This window comes from Hippocampus guttulatus, chromosome 12 (genome assembly GCF_054856545.1).
Source record: "Hippocampus guttulatus isolate MCC_2025c chromosome 12, RoL_Hgut_1.0, whole genome shotgun sequence".
NCBI lineage: Eukaryota > Metazoa > Chordata > Actinopteri > Syngnathiformes > Syngnathidae > Hippocampus > Hippocampus guttulatus.
In genome coordinates this window covers 4,267,105-4,288,363 of record NC_141272.1, presented here as the reverse complement: position 1 = coordinate 4,288,363, position 21,259 = coordinate 4,267,105, and the positions used below count along the sequence as shown (strand labels likewise).

At 41.2% G+C, this 21,259-nt stretch overlaps 5 protein-coding genes and 1 long non-coding RNA gene across 7 annotated transcripts; 2 read left to right on the top strand and 4 right to left on the bottom strand.

Moving 5' to 3' along the window:
- Window positions 1-1,532: 1,532 nt before the first annotated feature.
- snrpd2 (small nuclear ribonucleoprotein D2 polypeptide) lies at window positions 1,533-2,846 on the bottom strand. Its single transcript, XM_086126178.1, has 3 exons — window positions 2,743-2,846; window positions 1,989-2,168; window positions 1,533-1,896 (listed from the first exon to the last, which is right to left on the bottom strand). Coding segments are annotated over exons 1-3 (357 nt in total). The 5' UTR covers window positions 2,745-2,846; the 3' UTR covers window positions 1,533-1,721.
- Window positions 2,847-3,800: 954 nt separating this feature from the next.
- On the bottom strand, window positions 3,801-5,089 carry LOC147197001 (forkhead box protein G1-like). The gene has a single exon (XM_086126333.1). The coding sequence runs from the start codon at window positions 4,940-4,942 to the stop codon at window positions 4,076-4,078; it is 867 nt and encodes a 288-aa protein (XP_085982459.1). The 5' UTR covers window positions 4,943-5,089; the 3' UTR covers window positions 3,801-4,075.
- Window positions 5,090-5,561: 472 nt separating this feature from the next.
- Window positions 5,562-8,120, bottom strand: polr2i (RNA polymerase II subunit I). Its single transcript, XM_086126334.1, has 6 exons — window positions 7,941-8,120; window positions 7,736-7,790; window positions 7,436-7,509; window positions 6,904-6,978; window positions 5,921-5,972; window positions 5,562-5,737 (listed from the first exon to the last, which is right to left on the bottom strand). Exons 1-6 carry the CDS (start codon window positions 8,000-8,002, stop codon window positions 5,675-5,677), a joined length of 381 nt encoding a protein of 126 aa, XP_085982460.1. The 5' UTR covers window positions 8,003-8,120; the 3' UTR covers window positions 5,562-5,674.
- Window positions 8,121-9,152: 1,032 nt separating this feature from the next.
- On the top strand, window positions 9,153-16,224 carry lbhl (LBH regulator of WNT signaling pathway, like). Of its 2 annotated transcripts, XM_086126277.1 has the most exons (5): window positions 9,153-9,479; window positions 11,576-11,643; window positions 13,040-13,115; window positions 13,998-14,301; window positions 15,512-16,224. In XM_086126277.1, exons 3-5 carry the CDS (start codon window positions 13,044-13,046, stop codon window positions 15,589-15,591), a joined length of 456 nt encoding a protein of 151 aa, XP_085982403.1. In that variant the 5' UTR covers window positions 9,153-9,479; window positions 11,576-11,643; window positions 13,040-13,043; the 3' UTR covers window positions 15,592-16,224. The 2 variants fall into 2 exon arrangements, with proteins under 2 accessions (XP_085982403.1, XP_085982402.1); XM_086126276.1 differs by lacking the exon at window positions 11,576-11,643.
- Window positions 13,363-16,659, bottom strand: LOC147196998 (uncharacterized). The gene is made up of 4 exons (XR_015102550.1): window positions 16,593-16,659; window positions 15,338-15,438; window positions 13,972-14,217; window positions 13,363-13,545 (listed from the first exon to the last, which is right to left on the bottom strand). It is a non-coding gene; the product is annotated as an uncharacterized LOC147196998 (long non-coding RNA).
- Window positions 16,660-17,931: 1,272 nt separating this feature from the next.
- Window positions 17,932-19,655, top strand: c5ar1 (complement C5a receptor 1). The gene is made up of 2 exons (XM_086125459.1): window positions 17,932-17,974; window positions 18,306-19,655. The coding sequence occupies exon 2, from the start codon at window positions 18,313-18,315 to the stop codon at window positions 19,363-19,365; it is 1,053 nt and encodes a 350-aa protein (XP_085981585.1). The 5' UTR covers window positions 17,932-17,974; window positions 18,306-18,312; the 3' UTR covers window positions 19,366-19,655.
- The last annotated feature ends 1,604 nt before the right edge of the window (window positions 19,656-21,259 follow it).

Sequence of the window (21,259 nt, the reverse complement as noted above, 5' to 3'; positions counted from 1 at the left end):
GACAGACGGTTACAGACTTGCTATGCATCACTTACTAATCAATGTTTAGGTTTTGCACTTTAATTTCACAACCATGTCTGAAATCCTACATTAAAAGGTGAGAAATAGCTCCTTAAAACAGTACAATATTGTACAGTCCACTCCCTTATGTATGTAAGTAGCCCTACATGCATTTGTGTGTTTGCTGTTTATGCCATTTGTATGTTGACACATATTCCCCTCTTCCTTCTGGTGGCCCCCTACACTTGGGCCGTAGTTCTGCTTGTGAACAAAGTACAGTAGCGGGTCGGGTTGCAGCAACCATCAATGCCCTGGTGGGATCTCGCATTGCTCGGGCATTGATGCCTGACCGATTGCTATCATAATCACACTTCCTCCTTCTTCTTATCGCTTACCTACTAAATAAAACATCTGCCTTCCTGCTCAGGGATGCTCACCACCCAAAATCTGAAGGGAAACAAAAGAGACTTTTGAAAAGAGACCTCGAGAAATCAGTTGAGAATCAATTACGACTGTGGGCAATGAAAATATTAGGTAAGTCATATAAATTTTTTTCCCCAATAACAGAGAATATCTTAACAAGCCTTCCAAACTTGAATGAGTAATACAATAATAACAATAATTATTAAGATTTATAATTTAATAATTAAGAAAATTGGCAAGTATATTAAATGAGGCTCCAAAATCTTGGAAAATGTGCTGTATGTTACACATACAGTACATTTGACAAAGTTTATACAATCCAAAATAGAGACCTTGGCTTCTCCCAAATTTCAGACAGTGTGGGTGTGTCCACAGAAGAGACCCGATGATTTGCAAATCGTATTTTGTTGAACATAATGTCCCAATTTCATTGAAATTCGGTTTGTATAATAGAGAAAATGTCCGTTATTTTCATCTTTGTCAATTAATATAAAACATGAGCGCCGGGGATTCATTTTAAATGTATTTATTTCAGTATAGCTGTAGATCCGTAGCAACAAAAGAAGGAAGGTTAAGTTGTTCGAGCATTGTACTGAAAGTGCCCGCTTAATTATTGGCACCCTGGTTAAGATGTCTTAAAAGTCTTTAAATGAATTAAATTCTTTATCTCATAAAAATTCTGTCATGCTGAAAATTGGAGAAACGGTTCACCACAGAATTAAGCTCCTAGACCTCAACCCCATTGAAAACCTTGAAGTGAGCTGAAGAGGAGAGTGCAGAAGACAGGACTCGGGCTGTTCGATGATTTTGAGCGACTGTGCAAAGAGGAATGGTCGAAGAGCTCCTGTGTGGAGTATGCATTTCACAAGATGGGGGAATACAGAAAGAGGGATCTGACACGTATGATTCCATCTGGGGAGAGGGAAATGGTGCTGTGGGAGGAGGGTCATTGCTCTCTTTGATGCACAATGTGATGTAATGTGTGATGTAGACGTTGAAGTAGCGGTCCTAAAATGAAACTACTTTTGAATATAGTATGTCCCTCCGAATTTATGATGGAAATTAAAGGAAACAAAATTAAAAAATACAAATCCTTGCACAATTGGAGCTACGATGACAGTCATTTTTTTTATTAAAATGCAAAATACAGAAGCCTTCTGTAGATAAATCAAAGCCCTATTTTCTTTGGACATTGTGTCTTACAAGTAGGAAACAATAAACAAAAACAACAAAAGTTTCCATGAAAAAAAAAAAAGGATAGAGATAGACCTGGGACAATCCACAGGATGCCATTAAGTTCACTTGCCTGTGATGAGAGGATTTCTCAGCACAACAATAACAGAGTCCCCTCTGAGAAACATTTTAGAGATGTAGCGATCCTTATTCACCGGTTTCGACTTTTTCTTTCCTTTGCCACTCTTGGGAACTTCAGTCCACATCTCCTTCACATTCTCTAAGACCATGTTGCAATGCCTGAAACATAAATCCCAAAACAAGTCTTAAATCTGACATCTAAATTTAATTTTTCTCATTAAAATAAATGCACGTCACAATTTGCTGAGTACCTGTCAAAAGCTTTGACTCTCCCAAGCAACTTTTTGTTGTTGCGACAGTTGATGAGGACTTGTGTGTTGTTCTTGACTGACTGGGTTAGCACAGACAGGGGGCCTGTGTTGAATTCCTCCTCTTCACGTTTCTGGAGCTCTTCTGGGCTCATTTCTGACTTGGGCTTGGTTAACAAACTCCTACAATAAAAAAGTATAAAAAACAGTATAAATAAATATATATCATAGTTGCAGTGAAACCATCGCCACATTCAATGGCGATTTTGACGTAACAGAAAAAAATGAAGCCATTATTACAAGTGTACAGAATGTATAATCCAAAACAAAATTGGGCAATTGCCAATTCCTAAAACACCTTGCATTGCCATAAATCTACTCACCACATGGGTAAAATGTTTGCATTTATTTATTATTTAAGTAGTACTATTGGAAGCATTAGCATTCGATATTAGCATTTGAGCAAGAACGGCGTTTTATTGCTTCGGACCTTGAAACTACATTGTTGTGAGAGTTTAGGGTTTTTATATAAACAAAGCATACGTAGCTAAAGAGTTATTAATGGCACTTACACGTGAACGGAAAACAAAGGGTCAGGTTAGCTCAGGCTAAGTGGCTTAGGCTAATGTCAGTAACATTGCTAACGTTTATGACAATCGCTGCAATTATAAACAATATTATTATTTTTAGAGTATACACTCTGTAAGTGTAGCCTATATCCCGACCCCTCTCTGTTTTAATAGAGATAAATACTCACATGATTGCCAATGTTCAGCCAAACTGCAGTCCTCGCGTTTCGACTTCCTCCGTAAGTGGAACGATTGCTTCTCGCGTGGGGGGCAGTACTACTTCCGGATGTTCCGCGCCTGAAATGGATAGATCTTCCGGGTTGTTTAATGACGTCACCATTTCAAAACTAGTTCATCATGTTCATAACCTTAAAACTTCAGATGCTGGCAAACCAAGGATCCTCTGTACTCCTGGAAGTGTGTCAGTATGTAATAATGCACCACTTTGTGATATTCCATCCATTTTTTAATCATGCTTGCCCTCATGGTCTGAGATGATATTTGAACCATTGACCTTTCAACTATGAGGCAGAAGTGCAAACAATTATGCTTAAGATAGCTTGAACCTATATTGATACACCAAACACAGGTACTCTTTCAGTTAAGTAATGGATAAAGAGCAAGCAAATTGATACTACAGCCCCAGACAGATTGGTCTTTGTTTTTCTTCTTCGACACATCAAGCACTAGGGAAAAAGTGTGTGTGAGTAACTGATGAGACAGAGAGATTGGCGATGTTGACAACATTACCTACAAAGCATAATGAGACATGAGTAGATTGGCTTCCTGGTAAGAGACAGACAGACGCCTGAGTGTGTGCACTCCGTTCACTTGACCGTCAAATGGCAGATCAACGAGTTGAGATCGCTTTGCATGGATAAAATCTGCTTGTGTGCAACTGAGTGGTGCAGTGTGGTTTCTCAACAGTCCCCAAAAGGTGGGACACTTTACTTTTTATATTAATCTAAAGGTGCTCTGATTTTTTAACGATTTAATTTTTGCATATGTAACTTTTTTAAAATTGAAATAGCCTATATGAGAACAAACTCATCTCTGTAAAAAAGATAACATTGTGAACTACAATTTAGTCAATAAAGTACAGCATTTTAAAAGCACTTTATTCAGACTGATATGATTGTTCACTATTACATAAGAAGCGTCTCATGCAGGTTTCATTCTGACACTTAAAGAATTTGTTTCAGGCTAATAAATATATCTAGTGACACCAGATAGTGGATTACTGGACTATAACTATTACTAGACTAGGTAGTAAACATTGATGAATATACAAACCATAATAATGAAAAAAACATGGGTACTTCAGCCTTAGTTTACAGGTTCACTTAAAAATACACGGAATAGAGGCAAAAGAAAAATCATGGGCATTGCTGTAATACACTAGCCAAAATAAATTCCTCAATATAATTGATACCATTTTAAATTTGCATATACCTTCCTATTCAATGGTGTTCTAAAATGTAAAGAGAATTTCCCCAAAACGGGCATATTAATGTCCACATTTTAGAAGAAGTTGGTTGGCCCTGAGATCATGCTGAGAGAAAATTGGTCCGGCAGAGAACAGGTGCACGTCGGGATGGATGTCGAGAAGGAATCGATGCCAAATTCTCCTCGCCAAATGTTTTGCGCACTGATGAGTCCAATATAAGACATCTCCTGGTGCGCTTGCACAAAGCTGCTCGTACCGGAACCTCCCGGACTTCCACAGATGGGTCGTGATGCGTGTTCAAGCGACGTGGACACGCGAGGGTGCGTACTCGCGTGATGCTCTGCTTCCAAGCGGTGCGTGCGCACCGGTACCGGGACGGGCATAAAATATGGTACCGGCCAGTAAACGGAGCTGTTGGACATCACGCGAACCGCAGCTCCCTTGGATACAAAGGAGGTACCAGTTCTGGTCCTAACTGTGGTCCTGCGCCGGAGCTTCCCCGAGGTGCTCCCGATGAAGACTTCCTCGCTGCACGAGTCCAGCATCCAATAGCTGCCTTTACCTGGATCGTCGTAATGTCGCGGCACTTTGACGAAACACTTGTTTAGACTTAAGTTGTGCCGTATTGAGTTTTGCCATCCACGTCTGTTGTGTCTGTAGAAAGGAAAATTGTGCATGATAAACTCGTAGATGCCGCTCAGCGTGAGACGTCGTTCCGGACTTTGGCGGATGGCCATCATGATGAGAGCGTTGTAACTAAAAGGAGGTTTGTCTGCTTTCGGGGCGCTTCTCTCGTCTTTGACATTTCTCATTTGTTTGGAATCAGCCAGTGCGCTCCCGTCCTGGTGACTGGACGTCTCCCGGTCCTTCCACAATAGTAGGGCACTGTTGCTGAACGAAGACGTGTGGCAGAAACCGTGCAAAGTCTTGAGGGTCTCCATGTTCGGGATGAGAAACGAAATAAGAGCGGAGTTGCAAACAGACGCGTGGTCAGGACAGCCTTGACTCTTGATTCGAAGTGGCTCAGGAGCACAGGGGAACCTCTTTTGGGGAAAGCCGCGTGAAGCAGCAAATGCGCATGATCACAATGATCGCACACTTGCCCCCCCCCCCCCCCTCCACCGATATACCTCGGCAATGCGTTATGAAAAATAAAAAGCGTGCATCCGAATTTTCTCAAATTAATACACATACATGAATGTGTCTATGTTACATGTTGTTATATTCATTTATATTGACAATTCCACCAAATCAGTTGCTATTTGTAATAGTCTAAATATAAACTCCCAAGTCTGTGTATTTTGGGGTTTTGGAATTTTGTACGTACTTTTGCATAAAATTAACAGTCCCTCGTCACCCAAATGCTACAGTGTCGTTTATGTGCTTTTATAGCTTTCAAACAGCTGAGTATTAGGTCAGCAGTTCAAGAATGATACAAAAGTAAAGCAGCTATTGCCTTCCTACAAGAAGTAAGTGTACAATGTAAATGGTGAGATTTCAATGTCAAGAGGTTACTGGTGGCAGTTGCCCACCTGTCAATAAAATGACACAAACCTACGATTGAAACAAATTATTGTTTTAATAACAAAACCAAGTGAAAAGGACGAATGCTCATAAAGAACCAACAAAACACAACTATATTCACAAGATGTCTGACGAAGTTGCCATGCACACTATTCTGTCCATCTGTGTCCACAATGTGGGGCTGTGCAGACGTAGTAAAGCCTCATTGCATCCTACGTTGGAACACAATGTATGATTAGAATCCATCTCCTGCAGAATTCACTTCAAGACCATAATGTATCCCACTATAGCCTCCAATCACTTCTGATGCTGTCATGCATATGTGTGTGTATGGTATTTAAACGGATTTGGAGGACATTAAATTGAACCCCCCCCCACGCCCCAAAACCGATTACCTCAGCTTTCATGCTGTGTGACTGGAAGAACACTGCCTCCTTGTGACCGCATCTGGGGAGTGACATGGTTTAACTGCAGCATAATATCATGTAAACATTGAGTTATATCACCCACTTCACTCCAAATAATGTATACACATAATGATATACAAACGATAATACAAACCTACATATATATTTCCAGATACACGAATATCTATTGTATAAACAGCACATATCAGAGGTGTGTCAGAAAAGGTGTCACGGGAATTGTGACAGCCCGACGTGAAATTTTGCAGTTTCCTCTAGTGGTCACACAAGATGATTGATTCCATTGTATGTAAATGAATGTACGGTACACGCGGCGGCCCAGTGGTCCAGTGGTTAGCACGTCGACCTCACAGTGCGATTCCAGATCCAGCCCTCCTGTGTGGAGTTTGCATGTTCTCCCGGTGCCTGCGTGGGATACTCTGGCATGACAGGCTGATTGATCACTCTAAATTGTCCCTAGGTGTGAGTGTGAGCGCGGATGGTTGTTCGTCTCTGTGTGCCCTGCGATTGACTGACAACCGGTTCAGGGTGTCCCCTACCTACTGCCCAAAGACAGGTGGGATAGGCTCCAGCACACCCTGCAGCCCTTGTGAGGATAAAGCGTATCGGAGAATGGATGGAGGGATGTACGGTACACATTGTGGAACATAAATGAATACACACAAACATTCCTAACAAAATCAATATTTTCTATGACACACGATACCACAAATTATTCCTAGAAATGAAGACAAGTTATTTCAAATGTGGTGTGCTCATGTATCCACATGAAACAAAATGTTACAAAAGTGTGTCCACAAGCAACCTTTTCGAATTTTGTGAAGGAATTCACAAAATTCCACCATGCGTATGTCTGATTATCATCAAGCGTCATGGATGACTTAGTTTTCATATGAAATGTATTCGTTTCAGTACAGTATAAATTGATACACAGTCAGAGCAGTAAAACTTACTTGGGGCAGGGGTGGTCTTCTGTTCTTGGTAACGTTGGATCTTGAGATACATCAGCAATGATTTGGGTCAATTCACTGCAGAAAAGGGGGAGAGAAAGAATGTTGGTGAACAGGGTACTACAATATTTATTTTTTGCAGCTTGAAACAAATAAACAGATTAGGTAAATGATATGTTATAAAACACAACTCCATGTGAAGACAATTACTCCTTTTCCGCCTGACTGCGCTGACTGCCGTAAATATCAGGATACATTTTTAATAATTTTCAGTGCTCTATAAATACAGTTGAGTTGAGTTGAGTTCAGTATACTGTATATGTGAAACTATTTTCTCGTTGATGTTCTTTATTGCCGAGTACACCACTTGGCTAAGCTGTATGTGTTGAACAAATACAGTTGGGTTGGACTGGAACATCAAACATTCTACGTGAACGCCACGAATCAAAAATAGACAGGTTTAAGTTATATAAACGTCACTTAATTCTGTACACATAATTGTGCAGTTCAAAAATACATCAATGTTCATACTTACTCAACCTCATGAGTAATCTTATTGACATAAATGCAGCTGTTGTCCGCCTCTTGCTGGTAGTCACAATTTCTGCACTGTGAGATAAGATGATTTCAAAATTCAGAAATGAAAGGCGGCAAATTAATTTCTGTCAATTACTGAATCTTGAATGACGAGCAACCTTGTGCTTTTATGAAGGAATCCCCATTCTACTATTATGGAGTCCGGTTTTGACAGTTATCGTGATTTTAAAATTGATCATATCAACAAGAATTGATTCAACACGCTAGTAGACTGCAGTATAAACTCTCACAATCTTACCGCGTAGAGTAAGATCCGATTCTCCTTATCTTCTTTTGGATACAACATGTTGTTACTGAAAAATAAAGACGACATAAAACGATAATCCCTCTATTCAAATATCGAGTAAAATTTAAGACGCAGATATTAAAATCCCTTAGCGTTGCCATCCCATTTTGCAACATAGCTAGTTTTATTGAACTAAACCGATATATCACAATCTTACCACTCTTGACAAAACCGGATCCCCACAAAGCCCGGCTCGTATGTCCCGGTTTCCAAGTCCATTAGAATGACTCCTGTTGAAGGATGGAAAAATACAATCTAAGTTTATTTCAGTTACGCTAAACAGTTCCTACGATCTCGAGGCGCAAATATGAACGACACTCAGAAAACACCGAAGTGTGCATGCGCGTGATTGTGTTGAAGCGTTTGTAATTAAGACAGCGCCTCTTAGTGGTTGGAGGACAAAAACTAAAGTCATCAAATATTTCGTCATGTGTCGTGCGTCTTCATTTCTAAAATTCTGTTTTTATAAATTGAACTCCTGAAGTAAATCAAGTTCAACATTCAAAGTTATTGAAATGCACTTATATCCAGTAGCCTGTTTTGTAAAACATTTTCCTGAGTAGCATTTCAATATAAACTACAATAAATATGTCATCTTAATGTCACGTGTAAGTGATACATAGATAATCAAATAATATGAAATGAAATATGTTAAATAATGAAAATGTGACACGGAAAATAAATAGCCCACTATCAATCTTTCACATAATTAAAGATAAGAATTTTGATTTACAATGTAGAAAAAATGTTTCTAGCTGTTATGGCCAAGAAGACTGTTCAATGTTTTTAAATTGGTCAAAAACGTAAGATAAACATTATTGGGATTATGCATTTCCTTTAAAAAAAGATGCAACTTTGTGCAGTTTTTTTACTACTTTGTTATTCCATAAACAGCCCACAGAAAGGATTATGTTGGTGTCCATAGAAACACTGTTAAGCAGTCCCTGCTGCCCGTTATTTATATATATACTGTATATCCCTCTGTCTCCCCTCCCCAAGCCTGAGCCATTGATCCCTGAGCTAATTCCATGAATCATCCAAGTCTAAATTCACTGATGGCGCAGCAGCACACAAAGAGTTCAGATTGCTCGAATGAGACAAAGGAATCTCTTCAACAAACAAGATGTCAGGACTCAAACAACACACAAAAAGATGCAAAAACTTGGAGCTACATGCAAGCAGTAATGCAACTGGGGAGTCAGGCTGCTCTTCGTCGACAGGGCTCGCCCTCTGCATGTGTGCCCTTGCACATGCACCAACGATGCGCTGTGCCAACTCATCAGAGGGGACTGTCAAGCCTGGCTGACGTCACCCATCAAGCCGGTGTAATCGAAAGAGACGCTAATCCAAAGCCTACTTGTAGTTTGGGCTAGGAGAGGGAGGACAATGACACAAGGAGGGAAGTTTGAAGGGAGCACATGTTGGCAAAGTTGGATTTGAGGCTGCACAAGTGAGGCAGGTGCTGTCCAAACTGGAGCAGGGTCATCCACCATCCTCATCTGCTGAGGATCTTTGAAGGCGTGGGACGACCCCATCCAGGCCTTGTCCTGGACATCAACAGCCTCGCAGAGGGGGAAAGCTGCGGGAGCTGTTTACCTCCTCCCGAAGCACGCATTATGCAAACCGTGCCCACTGTCTTCACCACAGTCAATCTGTGTCAAGATGGGGACGAAGAAGACCTGACAGCAAACAAAGGGTAAGGGGGGGGGTTGTTTTTCATTAGAGGCATCATTCTCATCCTTGACCTGATTTTGGACCTGAATTGGAAAGGTCATCCTTGATAGCAAAACTCTTATGTTACACATAAAAATATAGATGTTTACAATGTTCATTGAAGCACTCCTGGGTTTCCATTTTTACTATCACAACAATACTGTATATATTTATATTTTTGCAATTATGGCTGATTGGAAATGTATTAATTCATTTATATGTGTGTAGTTTCCGTCGATTGTGTAGTTGTGAATAAAAGCAATGCCCTACTCATGAAAGTGATTGCTTGAAAACATAAAGTTGCATCTTGCAGTCTTGTAGTTTTAGCATAATTTATTTGAGACGGCAAACCCAGGCTGTGGAGTGAGTGGAAATGCACAGGTGTTCAGAGAGAGTGTATATGGAGAGGATTACATGGATGCTAAGCTTCTTCATAATAGCTCCTGTAAGTTTCCATCCCAGGTGGCACACAAACGGCTTAGTTTGACACAATTGTCATCCTCAAAATCTCAGAAATCGTTTTGTACATGTTCCACAACTGGGTCAAAAATGGCAACGTTCCCTGCAAAGCTGATCCAGTGAGAACGAGAACAGATGAGCGTCCTGGGTTTTGGCCAAGCAGTGTTTCTTCAATTGCAATTTAAGTAATTCTTGCCTGAAAACAAACGGAGCATACACATTCACATTTGCTATGACCTTAGTTTGACAAAGGTCAAAGGGGAAGTTTATGGGACATTTTTAGACCATATTTGTCCTTTTTCTTCCTCATAAACAAACCATAAAAAAAGCCCTACAAGCGTTTACAAAGGCACATTCATTACTTCATACTCCCCATGAAGAGGGGTCTTCACAAAAAACAAACAAACAAACAAACAAAAAAACCCATGCTTATAATTAATTCCCAGTGTCAGTCATTTTGTTTGCAAGTCATGCAGCACCTGGCCACCAGATAGAGCTGTTTGTCATGTTGTTGTCTGCAAGTGGCTATTAGTATGCTCTTGCTGCATAACGTTTCTTTCACACGCTATTTCCACATTTTGAAATTCAACAATTCACAGATGTGCAATTCAAGTACACCATAGTTAGATGGGGAAGGTCAGATTACATTTTTGATGTCGTCTGCCAAATAATTTAAGTAAAAAAAAAAGGGATCTCAAAATCATCTAAAAGGATATTTAGCCAGAAAGAATCAAATTTGCGCTAACATTAGTTCATGTGCATACATGTTACATTTCACATATACCATGTAATATGTTACACATTTGATCATTTACATTGTGCAGTTAAGGACACAGTACGTGAAGGAAATGAACGAACAAACTAACTAACTAACTACATTCAGTCCTGCATGGAAGTTTATCGATCATATTTGTGCAAAACACCGTATCTAAAACATGATATCTAAAGGGGTGTTCACACGGCAAGATTTGGTCCGGTGCTACACCGGGGCTGCCCCAGTAGAGCGTTCACACGTGCAAATTAGCTCCGGCGTAGCCCCGGAAAAAGGCTTACACCGGACCAAATTTGATCCACCTCAGGGAGGTGGTTTAAAAATTTGCTCCGGAGCAAATGCTCGTTTGCGAAGCAGCACCGATGTAAATTTGCACGTGTGAACGCAACTGGGTTAAATTTGCTCCAGAGCAAATGCTTGTGAAGAGTTTACGTACGGCGAAAATGCGTTGCTTTCATGCTCTGTCGGACTTCCGTCATGTGTTTGTTTAATAATGACACAAGACTTGGTTGGTAACATCTTTCCTTTTGTAGGAGACTGGACTGTCTCGGAGTTGTTAGTGTAGTTTGTTCCTTTGTTGTGTGTTCACAACCCCCCGCCCCCCATATAATTGATTTAGTGATTTCCTCTCTTGATTTTCTGTTTGGCGCATGATGTGTTTGCTTTTCTGAGTGTCATTGAAGTCATCGTTGATTTACGTTTTCGGGGGCGGTCACTCTCGAGCAGAAGGCACGGAGACCGAGAAGGAGAAGGACGTGCCTGTCCAGTAGTCGCTTGAGTTGTGTATACATTTTAAAAAGAACCAACACGACAGCTCATTTGTTTTCTGTCGTTTTGCTCTTCTGCAGAAACTGCCGTGTGAACGCAAGTGGGGCTGCACCGACGCTGTGCCGTTGCAGACACGCTCAGCGGCTTTGTACGTGTGAACGCTCCACACAATTTGCTGCGGTGCAAAATATATCGCAACAAAATACATCGGTGCAGCGCCGGAGCAAATGTGTGCCGTGTGAACACCCCTTAAGTGTTGCTGTTACCAAACACTCCAAAGGGCCCAAAGCAGATTCTATATAAAGTAACACTGAGATGAGATTTGTCTTTCAGCTGAGATGTCATTAAGCAGTCAGCACGATTTTACCAGATTGCGTGTTACCCATGACTCTGAAAGTCAATAAAGTGAGACTAAAGCGGGGATGGAGCCAGAGAGACAGCAATAAAAAAGAAAAAGCAAATAGTGAGGGTTATAAAACACGGATTCAGACAGATCCTTAGTCTTTCTTGATACCCCTCTCATCTGTTTTGGACACCTCAAAGAGATTGAAGTCATATGGAGCCGGAGTGAAGAAATTTGTTTTTAAGCGTCCATTGAACACACTGCGGGCTCCACATCAGGAATCTTTGCAGACTAAGATAACAGGGGACCTTGGCATGTCTCACATCAACTATCACGTTTGGAGAGTGCAGCAAATGGTTCGTGGCCAATGAAACTCAGAAGCCAGGCTCCCACTGTCTCTTTCGGAAGGAGGGCGTTGAGTCCATGTGTTCGGCATGGCTCGCTGTCACAACATGAATTATGAGCAGCAGCAGACATAATCCATTTTTGTGCAAAGCTCTGTTTGACTTTGCACTAATCTGTGTGTGTGTGTGTGTGTGTGTGTGTGTGTGTGCGAGTATCACAGGAGACGCCATGTGATGACACACAAGCAAGCGCAGCCACATAATTCACTTAGTCTGGCAGCTTTAGAAATGTAGGAGTGACCGTAAACCTGAGATCATTGAGCCTGAGAAAGCTGACGTTGAGCTTGTAGTTTACGTAAATTTTTTGTATCGAAATACTCTAAATGCCTTTCAGGAACCGTGTGAAGAAATGTCAGAGCCTGACAGTGTGTGTTCATGGCAATAGCATCAGTGGCACGAGCTTTTCCAAAACGTTTGCAAATTTCATTAAGCGAGGAATGTAACTTGCACCACATGGTTTTGGGTTAGAGAGTGTATTTTCTTTCCAGTGCAGTTAAGGATTCTCAGGGACCCAAGGATGACATTCCTCCCTAATTATGAAGGTTAATTCATAATCACATGACTTCAGCAAACTGTTTGTGGTTTTGTGTAAAACCTCATAAAGTTGTTACAAACAACCACAGTGAGCCTTCTTGTTGGTTTATGTTGGTGATGGTATGATCGCCAGGAGCTCAACTTTATTTTAAGGCAAGAGACTGCTCTCTGAAAGTATTGGGAGATAGTAAACTTTTGGGTTTTTTTGTATGGTGTGCAGAAGTTGACTTTCTGTACTGTGGTGCTTTTGTTGTGTCTTGCAGAGGGATGGAGGAGCTAAGTGGTCAGGATTTACACCCTGAAAATCTGCAACGGAAGGAACACAGATTGCCCTTCCAGGTACGTTATCTTTAGTTCGGCCATGTGAAATGCGTCTATCCAAAATGCCTCATTTAGCTTGGTGGAGGCTGTGGTTTTGCCTCGCAGCTGGAGGTTTGGCATCCGAGTCTTGGTTCAGATTTCTGTGTGGAATTTGCATTTTCTTCTTGTTCTTCTGTGAGATTTATTCAGATATTCAGTGGTTGGAGGCGGGGGGCATCAAACGCATACAAAGTCACATCGTAATTTTTTATGAAGTGAAGCGTGACAGTGGCTTGAGTTAATATATTAGCAAAATATTTGACAGTGACTAGGAAGTCAATTACATACTTGCGGCCTTAAAAGCAGGGATGCAGGGCTGTAGTCAAAGTCCACTTTTATCGAGTCCAAATCAATTTCGAGTCACAAAGGTCAGACTCCAAGTCAAGTCCAGATCAGCTTAAGAGTAAACCTTAAAACAGAGAAATACTATTTGCACGACCACTAAATTACAGAAATTCATTGAGCTCAACACCCTTTGTAGATGGAATCGAACCATTCGCTTTACTAACCGCGTGTGCAGATAAACAACAAAAACAGTGACAAAAATAACAGCTCTTGCATAAATGTCCATCCGATTGAATCAGATACACCAACCCGTCAAAACAGGGCCTCATGATGTCTGTAGCATTTATGCAAGAGCAACAGTCACAACCAAGTAATTGTATTAGTAATGATAATTCAAAAATAGCAACACAACTGAGCACAAAATAAGAGAATTATCGATCGTCACCATGATATGATATGGCAGGACTATTTCTGGCCTTTGGAAGACAACACAAATTTCAATTTACGCTCAGCAACACAACAACGACTCAATTGTCACCTTTCCGCTTACATTTGCTCCCCTTCCTCTTCCTTCAGATATTCCCTGACCCAGTCGAGGTAGTGCTTGGCCCGGAGACGTCTTTGAACAGCTTGGCTCAGAACCACCAGAGGGAGCGTCTACCTTCCATTGTTGTGGAGCCCACTGAAGTGAGCGAGGTGGAGAGCGGCGAACTGCGCTGGCCCCCGGAAAACGTGGACACGGATGAGGATGAGGAGGACCTCTTCTTGGAGCAGTGTATCCCCCCAGCCAACATTGCTGATTGGGGAGAGGAGGAAGAGGAGAATGAGGAGGCGACAGCATCAGTTATTCTGAGCCAGCAGCAAGGATTGACACTCATTGGTGAGACATGTTGAGGTTTGCGTTAGGGTTAGTTTTTAAGGAGCCATTTTTCTTTTCTGTAAGGCTCGTCTTTATTAGGGTCACAGATGAGTTGGAGCCTAACCGAGCTGAATTTGGGATTCGAGGCGGGGTACACCCTGAACCGGTTGTCAGCCAATCCAAAAGCCCATTTGCCATTTGCACACACCTTCTTATGGACAATTCAGTCTTCAGTTGGTATATTTTTATAACCCGCATGGGCTATGTTTTAATTGTTAATAACTTCAGAAAGGTTAGATTATTTCACTTTACAGAATATTTTCTCCCATTGTGCCACTTCAAAATTTTCACTGGAACGGAGTCTCCTGTTTATAAGCCCTTTTGCATCTGCGTCAGAATTTCTGTCAGCAGCAGAGTACTACAGTATCTGCGCCAAATGTAATGGAGGATGGTCTGTGTGCTCTCCACCATAAACACAGTGGAAAAATGGAAGGAAGGATCGGAAAGCTGAGACCGAAATGCCTCAATCTCCAGAGGAAATAAAGGCATTGGTGTGGCTTCTTTATGCTTTTGGCAGCAGCCCACGTAAAATCCCGAGAAAACCAGACTCTGAGGAACTCAAAGCTTTGGACTGTTTCCATAAGCACTCGGATGAAAAATGGAGGCGGGGATAGAGTTGGGTTAGTTGGGCATGGGAGCTGTTAGTCCTCCAAAAATCCATGAGTATCCCTTTCATTTCCTTCACACTGCTGCGGAGCTCAGACAGCATCAACCGTGCAACTTCCTGCTGTAACGACGCCTTCTCGCTCCACAATGGCTTTGTTATCTCCACACGTAATAACAGGACCGTTTCGGTGTCTCGCTAAACTGTTGGGTGGGACTAATGTGTGCTGCAGTGGGGCGTAGGACACACCCAAGTGCTGAGGGTGAAGGTTATAGTGGATTCATTTGAATGTAGGTTGAAAAGGATTTGCCAATCAGTAGATTCGTTTTTTTTCTTTATGTTACACAACATGCCAACTTCTTTGGAATGGGTATTTGTAGAAAAAAACGCCACCAGAGATATTTTTTCTTCAGCTGCTGTTTGTTGAAGGTCTTGCCCAATTGCTTCCGTTGGTCCTGTTCCTGTATGTGCGAGTGCTTCTCAAAGTGGTCCACCTAAAGAAAAAAAAAAAGAAGCTTTTATCAATTATGCGGTTTTCACATTCACTTTTCAATTTTGTCTTTTCAGACCTACAATCGGATGCATTTCAAGATGACACCCCTACACTTCCACCTAACTGTGTTTCGGCCCTCAACCGAACCCTCTGAAGACCCGATGACGAAACAATAAGTTGACACTGATGCGGAAAGATTATGCATGTGAGCTGAAAGACTCAAAGGCAGTGCTCAGAGGAAAATATTTTCAAGTGCTGATAAATAGCCAGTGAAGCTCACAGAGAAACCATAAATGGGCATGTTTGCTCACTTGGCAACACACTGATGAAGATAATCACAAAACCACACACTGCAAAATGCAAACATTCACTGAACATTACCATTTCTGTGTGTGAAACCCCCCCACCCCGACTTTTAGAACCTTTGTGTTATGTTTCAGATTTTGGAAGGTCCGTGAGTCATCGTGCTCTAAGAGGAGGTGCTGACTTTGCATATTATTTTGTCCCTTTTTCTCTGCTCCCCAAAGAGCCATTAGCGTTGTGAACTCTGTCATCAATGCTTTCCAAAGCAATGGTGACTACAGTAGTCATCATTGTTTATATTTATTTTTTAAGAACTCATCATTGCCAAAAAAGGCAGCTCTGGTTTGTAGAGCAATTCGGATAAAACTGAGAGCTGTAGTCATATATTGTTATGGAAATATATCAGTCGGTTTTGTGTCGAGGCTGACCTGTGGATTTAATGTACATTTGTATAAATGATCAAAATAAACATGCCCGTAAAGTATTTTGCCCCACTGCCACAATCTGTGAATGTTCATGACACACTATCAATCGATTTACTCTATAAATTGGATGAAAAAAACAATGCATTTTTCCTCAAAAAGTTTTTTTTTTTGGATCTGTATTTTTACACTCTGTGATAAAATTGCTATATCTAATTGATTCTTATTTTTCATAAATGATTATTTAGATACCTCTTTTAATTTATAATCATCCACATCCTCAGAACTTCAGCTTCTGAACAGGGAATATCCGATTTCTCTAGTCCTCCATGAAAGCAAACTGATGTTTTTTCATCCGATTTATCGAGTAATCGATAAAATAATCCAAAGATTAACCAATTAATAAAATAATCATTAATTGCTGCCCTACCTCCTTTCCTGCAGAAAGACAAAGCCAATACGCGCCTCAAATCTTGTGCTGTTAGGCAATGTCACACTCAAAATAACAGGGAAGCTTGCTGACACGCATCTGCGTATTTCCTTATAGAACATTATTCATCGGAAATTACACAATATCAAACATTAACACATTATTTGTAGTAATGAGTCAAAATTGGGTTGCTCAAATCTTCAAAAATAGCTGACAATATTTTGAAGTCCAGCGAACCAATCAGTTCACCATCTATACCAGGGAGGGGCTACCTAAACCATGGCGGGGGGGGGGGGGGGCTCATTTTTGGAGGGGTGATTGGGGGCTATGAAAAAAAAATCGCCACAGATTCCACTATTGGGATTTTTAAATGACCAGTTTTATAGCATGCTTACTGACAAATAAGAGCTATTATTAGCATACTTCATTTTTTTACAACAAAATGAATAAGATGATCAAAATCATGAAAACATTTTCTACTCAACAGCACAAAAATGTAAAACTACAGCTCACTCCGGATCACTGTAATATCACGATTCTTGAACATGTAATAACCCACCCCTACGTATATTGCCCTTTGGAAGGTCATTTATGGGGTAGGGAGTTTGACGAATAGGCTTCCCTTACAAAAAAAACAGATCCCTCCATCCATTATCCGATCTCCTTCTCCTTAAAAGGGTCGTGGGGGTGCTGAAGCCTATCCTCCATGTCTTCGGATGCTAGGTGGAGTACAGTGAAGTGCTTGCCAGCCAAACAAAGGATATCATTTTAAATTTTTAAAAAAACATTTTAATATCTATCAGCTAATGTAATATCAAATTTGCCATTCTGTCTGGCTCATAAATTCACAATTCTGACTGACATGAAAGCCTGACCAGTCATGAACCTTATCGCACGTCACTGTTTTTTTAAAAAAGGTCGCATAAAAATGCTTCTGCTGAGTGTACAGTATGTGTGTGGGTGAGACAGTGCAGCCAGACGAGTAGGGAGACGTGTTCTTACATATTTTGTTATCTCTTGAGAAGTGTGTCAAATTAGAAAGAATTAGAAAGAGTATTTCATTATTTAATGTATATATTTCAAAATATATGGGCATTATCTGTATTTATTGTTCATTTATGTACATAAGAAATGACAGCTGTTGTGCTGCTGAAGAATTCCTAAAGAAAAAAAGTTTTCATGTTTAAAAAAAAATGCATGTCAGATATGTCTGTGTGCAAGTACGAGTCTGCATTAGTGCGATTATATTCGCACAAGCGTGTGTGTGTGCGTGCGTGCGTGTGTGTGTGTGTGAGTTTGGGGTATAAAACATTGCAAAACGAGAAAAGCACATAACTTCCTCCCAGCTAAGTCACGAGTGCAACATCAACAGCTGTGACACCGTAAGTCAAATCTTTTGAAGATGCACATTATTTGTGAAAACTTTCATTTCAAATTTTAAATTGAATTTCTGTTTGTGAACCTTTCACTTCAGTATTACGATTGATTACTAAATGTTGATCATTTGGATTTAGAGGTGACATTTTATTGATAGAAGGCAGAGAGTGGAGAACGTAACCCCCCCCTGCCCGTTAGACGCTTCCCTGTTTTACTTGGCAGGGTTTGTAAAAATTACCGGTAGTAAGTCTCCAAAAGTTGTGGGACAGAGAAAATGTTGGGGGCAGCGTCCATGCTGTGAAGCCACATCGCTAACATTTTGTCTTGAATTTGCAGCTTAATCATGGACAACCTCTATGACTTCAATGACATCTTTGACTTCAACTTCAGCATTCCGGCTGGCAACTTCACGTTTCCCGACTTTCCCGACATCATGAGGCCCAAGATTCAGCCCATTCAGATCGTGGCGCTGACCTTCTATGCCCTTGTGGTTTTGTTTGGCGTTCCTGGGAATGCCATCGTGGTGTGGGTGACCGGTTTCAAAATGCCCGCGTCGGTCACATCCATCTGGTTTCTCAACCTAGCGCTGGCAGACCTCCTGTGTTGCCTCTCGTTGCCTCTTCTCATGGTGCCTCTTGCCCACGATGACCACTGGCACTTTGGTCCGTTGGCGTGCACGTTGGTCAAAGGCCTCTTCTACCTGGTGATGTATTGCAGCGTCTTGCAGCTCGTCATCATAAGTCTAGATCGTTGTTTGTTGGTGGCCAGGCCTGTGTGGTCCCACAACAACAGAGGAACCAAGTATGCTGTCCTGGGTTGTGTTGCGGTGTGGTGTCTGGCCCTAATAGGAAGCATCCCTCAGTTTGTGTACGCTCAGGAGATCACGGCGGGCGAGCACAAGCGCGAATGTTTGACGATTTACAATCGGCAAAGCGCCTGGCTCGTCACAACATTCCGCTTCCTGTTGGGATTCCTCTTGCCCTTCCTGGTCATCGTCGTCTGCCACTTGATGGTCTACAGAAGAGCTGACAGTAAAGCGACAGCCAGCAGGAGTCGCTCCAAGCGGACGCTGAGAGTCATCGTTTCCGTGGTGCTCAGCTTCTTCCTGTGCTGGCTGCCCCTGCACATTGTCGACTTCGTGTTGTTGGCGACCCCTCGGCATTCCCCTCACCACCCATCCGTGTACCTGGCCCATGTTTTGACCTTATGCCTGGCTTACTTCAACAGCTGCCTCAACCCGTTGCTTTATGTGTGTCTCGGACGAAGCTTCAAAGACACCATGAACCGCTCCCTGTGCAACATCTTGCACCTACTCAGTGAGGACCACACACCCAGAACCAGCATCACTACTCATGCTACCACAACTTCGTCAGAGAAGCAGATGACGAAGGTATGAGGGGGTGCAGACATGGACCATGATCAATGATCGCATTGGATGAAAGGGCTGGGACTTTCTTCCTTCCTATAACTATGACTCATCCTTGGAGAAGGAAACATGTTTGGTCATGGCTGCCACGCGCCTCACAAAGGAGTGGTGGTACCAAATAGAACCATTAAATTCATCTCTTTAAATACTACATGATTTAAAAAAACAAACAAAAGAAACAATGTTTAATGTAAAAAAAAAAAAAATCTGTTGAGTTCTTTATTAAATCACTTCATGTTCATGTCAAACTTGTGCCAACACATGATATTCTGTATTTGTCATTTTCTGTCACAGACAATTAAATATTAAATCCTGCCTGTAAAAGTCAAAATTAAATACTGCAAAATAAATTAAATTACTCAAAGACATTTTCTGGGGTTACAATGAATATTAATTGAGCTCAGAAAGGTCTCCGAACCCTTTATTAGTGAAAAATAAAAATACTATTTTTTATATATTCAAGACATTAAAAAAACACATTTATTAAAAGCGGGAAAAAGTAAATAAAATTACATGGATTAAGGTTTTTTAAATTGCATAACGTACTATCACGATAGTCACACGGTGACTGCTGAGCGAACTAAATTTCCCGCAGCACTGATTGGACAAGCAATGTCATGTGATCATCTGCAGCCAGCGATGGTCAAGTGGCGTGTCATTACTAATTGACCTGTTGAGTCGGGTGTGTCTTAACCTCCATGGCAGAGGAGGTCAACCCCCGAGACCGATTCACCGAACCCCTTGGGTTCGATCGAACCCAGGTTAAGAACCACTGGTCTCAACGCTCTAAAAAAAAAAGCAATCCTGCAGTCCAGCTTTTGTCAATCCTTTTGAAACTGAACTAAACACTAAGATTGCTATTTGGGTGTGCTTTTTTTCCGAGTGTGTGACATGTTATGAGGATTGCAACAGATTTGCAAAGAGCCAATACTTGCATCATATCCTATTCCGTTAGGCTATGTGAACTCAAAACCGCAAGAAGGGTTTACTGAATCGTATCCACATTAGTATTGCCGTATAGAAAATTAGAAATAGGAATCACACAAGATCAATCATGAAGATGCTACTTATTCTTAGTAATATGTAACATTTGGGCCGTTCACATCTTCAAAAACAGCTGAGCATAATGCACAAATAAATTTGCCTATCCTTCAAAAAGTACTACTCATGTCAATATTGATGGATATCAATTATATGAACATCGGAAAAAAGTTCCAGAGGGGCAATTATTACAACAATTTTATGTTCTATCTAATATTCAACTTCAATGATCGAGGGGGTGTACATTTTTTGTGCTACTGGTAGGCCACATGGAACCACACAGACATTTACATTTTAAAGTTGGACAAACTTCCAGCATATTTCTGTTTAGTATCTTAATGTGTTTCATACTCAATGTATGTATCACAGATCCATCCTTCAATAGCAAAGTTTCAAAAATAGCCCATACTGTTACTCAAAATTGAAATATTATTAATTGTCTTGCATGTCATTCCAAATTCCCAAATTATTAGGCCTATTCACTTAGTAGTATAAGGCAGTATAAGCCCTGGTGTAAGCGCAACTAAGCATGGCCTGCCATCTAGCGATGAATGGTAATATTACAACTTAAACCTACATAGCGCAAGAGCTTTTTTTCAACTGTGCATGCACAAGTCAAAACACCATTGCATTGTGGGAAAACATGCTAGATTTTAGCATTTAGCCCCCGATCCATCTATCCATTTTCTGATCCACTTATCCTCACAAGGGTCGCGGTGGGTGTTGGAGCCTCCTTCTGGCAGTAGGCGGGGGACACCCTGAACTGGTTGCCAGCCAATAGCAGGGCACACAGATGAACAACCATCCATGCTCACACTCACAC

Bases quoted from the DNA above. Each gene is read 5' to 3' on its own strand.
- snrpd2 (XM_086126178.1), bottom strand. The intron at 1,897-1,988 runs GTACTCAGCAAA...TTTATGTTTCAG, and splicing joins AGAGTCAAAGCTTTTGACAG to GCATTGCAACATGGTCTTAG.
- LOC147197001 (XM_086126333.1), bottom strand. From the start codon at position 4,942: ATGGAGACCCTCAAGACTTTGCACGGTTTCTGCCACACGTCTTCGTTC.
- polr2i (XM_086126334.1), bottom strand. From the start codon at position 8,002: ATGGACTTGGAAACCGGGACATACGAGCCGGGCTTTGTGGGGATCCGG. The intron at 7,510-7,735 runs GTAAGATTGTGA...CTTATCTCACAG, and splicing joins ATCGGATCTTACTCTACGCG to TGCAGAAATTGTGACTACCA. The intron at 5,973-6,903 runs GTAAGTTTTACT...GTCACTCCCCAG, and splicing joins GAAGACCACCCCTGCCCCAA to ATGCGGTCACAAGGAGGCAG.
- lbhl (XM_086126276.1), top strand. From the start codon at position 9,400: ATGCAAACCGTGCCCACTGTCTTCACCACAGTCAATCTGTGTCAAGAT. The intron at 9,480-13,039 runs GTAAGGGGGGGG...TGTGTCTTGCAG, and splicing joins GACCTGACAGCAAACAAAGG to AGGGATGGAGGAGCTAAGTG. The intron at 13,116-13,997 runs GTACGTTATCTT...CTCTTCCTTCAG, and splicing joins AACACAGATTGCCCTTCCAG to ATATTCCCTGACCCAGTCGA.
- c5ar1 (XM_086125459.1), top strand. From the start codon at position 18,313: ATGGACAACCTCTATGACTTCAATGACATCTTTGACTTCAACTTCAGC.